The 10,244-nt window shown below is 41.9% G+C and overlaps 1 protein-coding gene across 1 annotated transcript; it reads right to left on the bottom strand.

The window, feature by feature from the left end:
- Positions 1-7,391: 7,391 nt before the first annotated feature.
- On the bottom strand, positions 7,392-8,990 carry LOC119234674 (interferon-induced protein with tetratricopeptide repeats 2-like). Its single transcript, XM_037497702.2, is given in 1 exon segment — positions 7,392-8,990. A coding segment is annotated over 1 exon segment (1,599 nt).
- Between the last annotated feature and the right edge of the window lie 1,254 nt (positions 8,991-10,244).

Below are 10,244 nucleotides of genomic sequence, written 5' to 3'. Positions count from 1 at the left end.
TGACAGTTGTAGGTATTATAGGACAGGAGAGGGGCAGCCCAAACCCGCGAACCTGCCTATTCTACATGGGTTCTGCCATCCGCCGCATCAACAACACAAAACATATGAAGACTTTAATGGGAAGGAACTTTAATAAAACTAGGAACAATACAGGTAAGGCAAGAGTCTAGTTTCTAAATGAAGCACCCAAATTACCCATCCCCTCGTGGGTAAAAAGTCCATCCATATGGGATCGGCCCAGAACAAGGCCCAAAGTCTACCACAAGTCTAAAGCTCTTCCAGTGGGGACCCACAGAAAAGGGTCACAAACAACTGACAAGCCCGGAAGGAAAAGAGCAAAATCAACATCAGATAAAAGCTGCCATGGTCACCTCCCCACGGGTCTCACCACATTGTGTCACCCAGTCCACGACCAAAAGACAAGCGCATTTCTTCCGTGTCTCTGGGCTCCATGCGCCTCCTCCAGGTCTCCTGGTTCCATCCTGCTTCCTTCTCAGTCTCTTCTGCCGCTTCCTCTTCCTGCTCAGCTCCACCCTCCCTTGGTGGGGCAGGGAACCTGGAACTTCCCCCTTTCCTGGGGACCACCCTGTTACAGTATGGTAGCGGTTAGAGTATGTATTCAAGAATAAGTCATCAACAATTTTGTGACTGGTTAAGCTAATAACCTTGGCAGCACAAATAATGCACTTGAAAATAGTCAATGTTACTGTTAGGGGGAAAAGGATGTCTTAAGCTAATTCCATACAGGCTTTGTGGACTCCACCCCCACTCCAGACCAAAGCCATCAGGACATTGGGAAAGACAAATCCCATCACCACCAAAGGGAAGGTTGCTGGGAACTGAGGCTGGAGTTAAGCAGCCAGGTTTGGTATAAAACCAGACATGTGGGCCTTGGGGGTCTTCTTTGGGCTCTCCTCCAGCTCTTGGCTCTCGGCCAGCTCTCAGAGTGCCAATGGGTTTCCAGGTTGGCGGATCGGGAAGGAAGCATTTAAGACTTTATTTCCCTATTTTCTTCCTGAGTTGTACATTTCCTCATTTCCCCTTCCCTTGTAAATAAACCTTTTATTAACCTTTTTTTGTGTGTGCCTGCAGGAGAGTATTAATAAGTCCCTTTTAAGCTTGCAGGTGGGGACCCACAGCTAGGCAACCCATTTTATATCGGGCTGCCCTGTAACAGTTTGGCACCCAATGTGGCTTCCAAGCTACACCCGTGGTTGACCAGCCCAAAGTAACTTTCCTTGCGTTGGTCACCATAAGCACACTAGGTCTGCAGGACTCGCAGTGAAATATTTGTTTCACGTCTTGAAAGGTCTGCTTTTTTCTCCTGTGCATATGGTTCTTGTGGGTGTGTTTTTGACCCAAACGTGGCCTCAACCATGAGCTTAAGCAGTTTTATCCCTAGCTTGAATTCTTTCAGTTTTTTTCTGGCCAGGTAACCCGTTTTATATTGGGGCTGCCCTGTAACATTAAACTACTTATATATCATGTATTAACCATTCTGAAAATCAAAAGCTATAACTATCTCCAGCCCTGCCTCTGATGAAATATTTGTAGTTCCTTAAAACAACAATCAAGAAAAAGGAATTTTCCCTTGATGTTAAAGTTAGATACAGGAACTAGGCTGACTAAATAAGTATAGGAGTAATAGGTAGAAAAACTCTTTTGTTAGATTAGGAGAATTCCTCCCTTAATTGAGAGCTTGGGGCTAGGGAAGAGTCAGTGAGGCTTGTCTGGCATTGACGCCCTCCAGGCCCTTGGTTCCTTAATATTGAATCAATATCTTATTAAAACAATATACTATTAGATGATAACTTCCATATAAAAGCCTTCTGTTTTTTGCTTTAATCATATGGTTATATGTTAGTCTAAACTTTATAGGTTAGTTAGAAAATATCCCTTTGTCTCCTTTCCCCCAGGTAACATCCTGTCCTTTGCTTCCCTTGCCCTTAGTTAATCATTCACCATGATAAACATAGAAATGTTAGTTTCAGTCACATAAGTTTTTGCTAGTAATAAAATAATGGTTTAAGATAAATGACTATTCTAAGAATACTTGTGTTTAGCAACTGTGCCTTCTTCAAAACAAAGAATGTTAAGACCTCTGTTGAATGGCAAATAAACCCCTGGCTGTTCTAGAGGAAGATGTGAAGATTCTTATCTTCCTACTCTAATACATATGCTTATGTACTCTCAGTTTGCTTGCAATGTATAAATAAAGGGCTGCTGAGACCCTCAGCAGGATGATGTCTGCACCCTGATCAAGTGTTTGTGTCTCCTCACTCCCCCTCCCACTAATCCCTCAGATTAGTCTATGCAGTCTCATCCTTAGGGAAACCCCTGAAACGACAGTTTGCTGAGGCTGGCCCCAGCAAAGTTACACAGAGCAAAGATGTAACTATTTTCCAGAAAACTGAGATTGCTAAAGCAGTTTATTCAGTCTTGCAGAAAACATTATACCTTGGATCTTTTTGCCTAGGGCAGTCAATGTGAAAGCTGTGCTTCTTGACAAGCTACCTATTTATTAGCTAAGCTTATCCCAGTTGAAAACTCTTAGTTTTAAATCCATTCAAGAGTTACAGGTTCTGGGCCTCCACGGTGGTGCAGCGGTTGAGCGCTGGGTTGCGAAGCTGCCCGCAGCCTCTGCAGCACCAGTTTGATCCGCGGCTGCCAGGCGAGGGTCCCATATGGCGCACAGACCCCTCCTGCCGCCCCGCTGCTCCCCTCAGCAGTGTACTTCGTCACTCTGTCTGTTCTGCTCCCTGCTCTGGCTCTGGTGAATTCTCTCACCCTCCCGCGCTTCTGACTGTACCCAGTGCTTGTATAAATAAATAAATCTTTAAAAAAAAAAAAAAGAGTTACAGGTTCTAGTTCTAGTCATAGTTCTGTGAATTTATAGAAGTAACTGTTAAGGGACACAAGAATGTTGAAACAGGAAACTAAGTTTTGTTTTTTGCAATTTGCATTACAAAACTGGAATTGGATAGAAATGCTTACATCTTATTACTGAAAGTACTGGCTGGGAGGAAGCACAAAGCAACCACATGATTGCTGTTTTGAAATACCTAGAGGTACTGATTTACTCTTCAGAAATGTGGAAGGCCAGTGCCCGTGGCTATTGCTGCCACAGTAGCAATGTCTGCGCTGTCCTCACACTTGGGTTAGTGTGAGAATGTGCCCTGTGATTACAAAACAGAAAGTGGAAAGAGAAACCAAATTTTCCCTAGCAGTGTTTATCTTGAGAAAATGAAACTTATCGAGTTTTGATTACTCTGGTTGTTACAAATATTTGTCTTTGTCCTAGAGGACAGACCTAGGACAGTCCTTGTGTCAGTCAAGAGTAAGGTAGAGTCCTTGTTTGCTGTCTCCTGAGGGGCTGCATCGACTACAAATTGTATAAATTATTGTCATCAACCACCAGGAATATCACCTTCACCTGCTGGCAATGCAAATTCTCAGGTTCCATCCTAGATGGAGTGAATCAGAAATTCCAAAGGTGGGCCAAACAATCTCTTCCTTTTTTTGCCCATCCAGAATAGCTGATGGCTAATTCAATAGTATTTATATCAGCTAGAAGAATTTTCACATATCCTGATGGGTTTTCTTGATCTCCACAAGGGTCTACAAGTTGGGAATAATATGTTCCCACCTAACATACCATTCCTTCCTGTACATATTAACAAACAGATGTGTGTTTAAAATGATATTTTAAAATTGGCTTAAAATTAAAATTGGTTTAAAAGTGGCTTCTAGGAGGGAGGGAGGAGCACAGAGGACTGAGGTGATGGTGCATGGGTGAATTGGTGAAAGAAATTCTATGGGGACTACACCTGAGGGCGGGGGGAGAAAGCAAACATTGTTTAAAAATGAACACCGGTGTAAAATATATATAAATTAATTAATTAAAAAAATTTGGCTTCTAAAATTTGCTAGAGTTAATTCAATAGCTCCCTATTCCTATTTCTTTTTTACAGTTAATTCAACATTATTTTTTTTCAGTATCAGCTGTTTCAGCTGCATTTGAACAGTCTGTGGGAACTTGGAGGTAAGCAGTTCTCTATATTCATAAGCAGGAAATAAGATCCTCCAAGTTAACTTATGCTGGGACAATTTGGATCCCTCTTGTACATTAGAAATATTTGCTGCATTCATTCATTTATTCATTTGTTCACATACCTATAAATTATAACATATTCAATAAAAACATATAAATACATATTGAATACCTTCTCTCTGTTAGGTACCATTATAAACACTTGGGATACATTAGTACACCAAGATTCTAATCTTTATGGTGGCTTGGATCTTATCAAGAAGGCAAAAATATGGTTATATGGACTGAATTGTGACCCCCTACCCCATTCACACGTTGAAACTCTAAACTTAATGTGACTGTTTTTTGGAGACAAGGCCTTCAAGGAGGCAATGCAGATTAAATGAGGTCACAACTGTTGGGCCTTCATTCAATAGAACTGATAACTTTAAAACGAAAAGAGACACCAGAGGAAAGTCTGTGGGAGGACATGGCAGGAAGGTGGCCTTTGGCCATCTTTGGCAGAGGCCAGCCAAGAAAAGAGGCTTTATCAGAAACCAACTCTGCTGGCACCTTGATTTTTTCTTTTAAAAATTTTGTTTTATTTATGCACCCAAGAACTGGGATATAGGCCAGAGGTGTATGGGCGGAGGCTTAGGGTGGGGGCGGTGAGAGGATTCACCAGAGACAGTGTTGGGGACAGAACAGGCAGACTGACTGAAATACACTGCTGAGGGGAGAGCAGGCGAGACAGGAGAGGTCTGCTGCGCCATGTGGGTTATTTCCCTGGCCTGGGATTGAATTTGTGTTGCAGAGGCTGCCAATAGCTTCATTGTGCTAAGACTTAACCCCTTACGCCACCAGGGAGGCCGGGCACCTTGATTTTGAACCCCCATAACTGTGAGAAAATACATTTCTGATGTGTAATCTACCCAGTTTAATATTTTATTATGGCAATCCAAGTCAACAAATATAATAGTATTTGTAAATAATAAATAGTATCTGCAAATACAATAGTATTTACAACAGTATTTGTAAATAAATAGTATTTGTAAATAATAAAATTAGATGTATGTGATAAGAGCTACAGAAAAAAAGAACAAGTAGCGTCAGTAAGAGGAATTATATACTAGGGGAGGATAGAGGCTAAGGTCTAACAGATGCTTACATGGTAGAGGTAGCAACCTCTTTATAACTCAGTTTCTTCATTGGTAAAATAGGAATTACATTAATATTTACCACGTAGCATTTTATGATGATTAAATGGACCATTACATATAGAATCCTGAGAGTGCCTGGAACATAATAAATGCCCACTAAGGCATTTACTTCTCTAGTCAGGGGTCACTCACCTAAAAGTGATCTGTGCGCTAATGTGAGGCTACAACTACTGTGTTGTCAAGTGGCTGACATTGGGTTGCCATTTCAGATTCAGTTATGCTCTTGATCTTCCTTCTTGGCCATAGAGAAAACCTGGGATTTTACTGAGAGAATGCAGAGCTAGGAATTCTGTATAAAGGGATACTTGTACTGCCCAAACAGCAGAAGAGTATAAAATCAGACCCCAAATATTTCAGAGTTGGGAAAAATCAAGGTTTGGAAATATATCCCTAAGAAAGGAATTATTGCTTCCACACAACTAGCTGCTCTGATGAAGAAATTCAAAAATATAAACAACACTATAAAAGAAGTTTATTTCTTGCTCAGGTGACTGTCCAAATGTGGTGCTCTTGGGCAGCTGAGAGTGATCCTCCACCCAGTGATTCCTGGACACAGGCTCCTTCTATCCTGTGACTCTGCAGCCCCCTTCTCCCCTCGAGGGAGGCGCAGCAGGTTGAGCACAGTGCTGTGAAGCTGTCCACAACCTCTGTAGCGCCGGTTTGATTCCCGGCCAGCCAGGGAGATTCCCACATGGTGTGGCAGACCTCTCCTATCTCGCCCATGCTACCCTCAGCAGTGTCTTTGGTCCATATGCCTAATCTATTCCCCGTTCTCTCTCTGGTGAATTCTCTCACCCTCCCACATCTCTGGCCTGTATCCCAATTCTTGGATAAATAAATGAATCTTCTTTTAAAAAAAAAAAAACCAAACACAGAATGTACTCATACCTTACCCAGGAGAGTCAACCCAGGATGAAGGCAATCATTGCCCCCAGCTCATGGTTCGGGATCTCTAGGTGATGCCCTGTTTCCCCAGCAATCTGGGTGTGATTTTTGTGGCCTCCTGATTTAAAAAAATCTAAAAGACTAGACAAAACTGGCTAACTCCACAAGGATTACACACCATAATCAAATGGGATTTATTCCAGGGATGCAAGAATGGATTAATATACATCAATTATTTTAATACAATATAGACTAATATGTTCTATATTATTATTGCTTATATATATTAAACAATTAATATACATCAATTATTTTAATATAGCACATCAACAGAAGTAAAGGTAAAAACCATATGGTCATATCAATAGTTGCATAGAAATCATTTGATAAGACTCGGCACCCATTTATGATAAAAACTCTAAACAAGACAGGAACAGAGGCCTCCCTGGTGGCGCAAAGGTTAAGACGCAACCTATGAGGCAATCCACAGCCACTGCAGTAAGTTCAATTCCCGGCCAGCCAGGGAGCAAAACACATGGCGCAGCAGACCTCTCCTGACTTGCCCGCTGCTCCCCTCAGCAGTGTATTTCAGTCAGTTCTGTTCCCCACTCTCTTTCTGGGGACTCCTCTCGCCGCCCACCCCCACACCTCTGGCCTGTACCCCAGTTCTTGTGTGCATAAATAAATAAATCTTTTAAAAAAAAGACAGGAATAAAAGGAATCTACCTCAATTAGCAAAGGCCGTATGTCACAAATAAATGGCCCATATAATATTTAATGGTGAAAACTAAAAGCTTTGCCCTCAGGAATAAAGCAAAGATGCCTACTGTCACCAGTTATATTTAACTTAGCATTAGAGGTTTTGACCAGAGACATGAAAATATGTTTATCATTCCAGTAAAAGAGATTCAGGCTAAAGGCAGAACCAGATACCATTTCACACCCATGGGAAAGGCACATCTTAAAAAGACCTTCAGCAATAAGTGCCAGAGAGGATGAGGAGAAAGAGGAACTCTACTATACTGCTGATGGGAATGTACAATAGTGCAACCATTATGGAATGAAATGTGGATTTATCTTAAAAAAAACTAAGAAGCACTAATACTGTGTGACCCAGCAAGCCTACTCCTGGGCATTTATCCAAAGAGTAAGAAACTGTCAATGCAAAAACCCACATGGTCCACAATGTTCATAGCATCATTTACAACAGGTCTGGAATCTTGGCTATTGACTCCCTTTAGAGGTTCTGTCTGTTCTTATGAGTGGTGGGCCCCACCTGCAGCCTCTGCCATTTCTTTACCTCCCTTCTCAGATGGACATGTGCAGGGGACACATTTGCCAGGCTCTGAAGCTGGCGGGTCCAACAGGCATCCCAGGCCTCTCTTAGCATCACCAGATGTTGGGTACCCTTTTCTATTCAGTTCACAAATGAATCTGGAGAGTTGCCAACCCACTGCATCTGTAGTGCTTTGTGAGAGCCATTTATTGGCAAGTTTTCTGAGGTTTGTGATCAGCTTTTCCTTCTCGGTCAAAGTTCCACTGATGTTCAAACCCTCCAAGTAATGGCAGATGGCGGCATCATTGTGCCTGCGTTGGTACTGCTGGAAGTTGCCATACCGCAGATGCAGCACCTGTCTCTCTGCGGAAGAGAGGTCCTTGCTGAATTCCTTCTGGAAGTAATACTCTGCCTCATCATACTGATCTGTAATGGTGTAGAGGCAGGCGAGGTCTGAGCAGGCCTGGGGGAGGTTGACATTCAACTCAACAACTTTCTTAAAATGGTCCACAGCATTTCCCATCATTTCCTGTAGTTCTTCATCCTCATTAGTGGCCCATTTTCTTGACCTCTGTATTTGTCTGATTTTCGCCCTATAGCAGCATGCAATCTGGAGATGCTGGTAGACGTTATTTGGCACTGATTCTAAAGCCTTTTTCAGCAATTCTATAGCTGTGTCCACAATCCCTTTATTCCGGTAATATTTGGCAGCACTGCAGAGGACATCTGTTGGACACGGTGTTTTCTTCAAGGTCTCTTCTAGCAGCTTGTCTCCTTCTGCTTCCTTCTTGAGCTTTTGAAGAGCGAGAGTGAGAAGCACTTTAATATATTGGTTTTCAGGATTCAGCTGGATGGCCTGCCTCAGAAGGTGCATGGTGTTCTCCGTTGGTGCTTTGTCACCCAAACGATAAAATGTGATCGCCAATCCTAGGGAAAACTCTGCGTTGGCAAGTTTTTTTCCCAGAGCCTTCTTGAAGCACTCCTTAGCCTGCTCATAATACTTTTCTCCCCATTTTAAAAGCGCCCATCCTTCCTCACAGTCAATCTCAGGTCATTCAATGCTATAGGGGCTTGCATATGTCTTGCAAAGATTTTCCACCTCGAAGATGTAAGCCTGTGCTTCTGGAAGTCTACCCATATGATAATAGACCCAGGCATAGTTTCCCCAGGTGATCAGTCTTCTGATCTTGCCTTGGTGGGCCTGCCTGTGTGGGATAAACTCCTCTGCTTGGTGTAAGTGTTCCAGAGCAGCCTGGTTCTGGCCTTGGACGTGTTTAACATAGGCAAACAGGTTGTACATGATTGCTTTGAATTCTGTGTTTAGAAATTCTACCTGATCATGCACTCTGTCTTCTAAATCATCTAAAGAACTTTCTTCATCATATAAATTCCAGGTAAAATGACATTTCATTTGTGGTAAGATATTTTCCAAGGAATTTTTGGTGATTTCGCTGTAGGGGAAGACACAAGAACATTTTGCATGTGAGTGAACACATAGGTTTAGGGCTTGATCCCTTGACCTCTGCTGAGAAGAGATTAAATATACACAAGATAAGCAACTTGGTAGTCTTTCAGCCATTCTTTAATATTGGTAACATAAGTCATGAATCTCCGGACCTCTTTTTCATGCTGTTTCAAGTTGCCTTAGAGAAAGTGGTGTGAGGATATTATCTGAGGGATCAGGCATGGGAAAAGGGTACGTTCTTGCCATACTAACATGGGGAGCTGCACTCATCCTGAACAACACTGGCTAAAATTTAGTTCTGCAGTCTTGCACATATAGACAAGTGATCATTCTCCCTCTCCCCCACTCAGATTAGATTTGTTCCTAAATTTGACAGAACACTTAATTCTTTCTGCCAGTCTTTCTAATTGCATGCCCATCAGTCAAGAACAAAAGTGAGGAGAGAGAGAGAGAGTGTGGAAGAAAAGCACATTTGCACACAAAGTCAGAAGCAGTGAAGGAAGAGGACAAAAGAGAAACATTTGCTTTTGGTAAGTAACTACCCCCAAAGGTGTGTGGATGGGGTGGGATAAATGGGGAAAAAGGGAGGAAATTTAAGCAGAAAAGTAATTTTATTTTATAAATACTTGAGTAAGATCTTTATGTATGGAAATGGATTTTAAGAAGTCAAATGTGGAAATGGCTAGACTAGCTGGGGAGTTACTGCTGTGGTTCGGACAAGGAGTGGGGGTGGCTGGGACCAGTGTGAGAGTAGAAGAAACAAAAGACATGGACACATTGAGGTGTGTTTTTGAAGGTAGCATCAACTAGACTTGTGGGTTGGATTTGTGTTGTTATATAAAGAGAGAAATTAGGATTATAGTAAAATTTTTGGGCTTGAATAACTTAGTGGGCAGTAGTAATACCAAGATGGGAAACAACAGAAGTAAGCTTATGGGTGAACCCTCTTTCTGTTTTTGGATGCTCAAATGCTACCCACTGGATAGTGTCATCTAATGTCATGACCCTCCACCCTTTTGCTGTGGTCAATGGTTAGGCTCCCTAGAGACACAAAGACAGTTGTCAATTTCCATACAGAGATGGAGAAAACTCTGGAGCAGATGAGAAACATGACCAGGAGGCCACATGCGAATTCTGGTCACAAAACTCAAAAAGCAAACTAGCAAATAGGAGATAAATGATTATAACTTATATGACAAAAATCATCATTTTTAATACTTAAAAGTCCCCCTCCCCAATGTTCAGAAAATACTAATAGAAACAGGCAGTTTACAATTTACCAACATTGTATATAAAAAGTTATCACTAAAAATCAGAGATATGTAAATAAAATCAATAGCTCAATGCCATATAAAGTTATTCATTACA

The sequence above is a fragment of the Talpa occidentalis genome, unplaced genomic scaffold (assembly GCF_014898055.3).
Source record: "Talpa occidentalis isolate TD23 unplaced genomic scaffold, MPIMG_talOcc4v2.1 talOcc4.8, whole genome shotgun sequence".
Lineage (NCBI taxonomy): Eukaryota > Metazoa > Chordata > Mammalia > Eulipotyphla > Talpidae > Talpa > Talpa occidentalis.
Note: the sequence above shows the minus strand (reverse complement) of the source record. Positions and strands in the feature narration are given on the sequence as shown.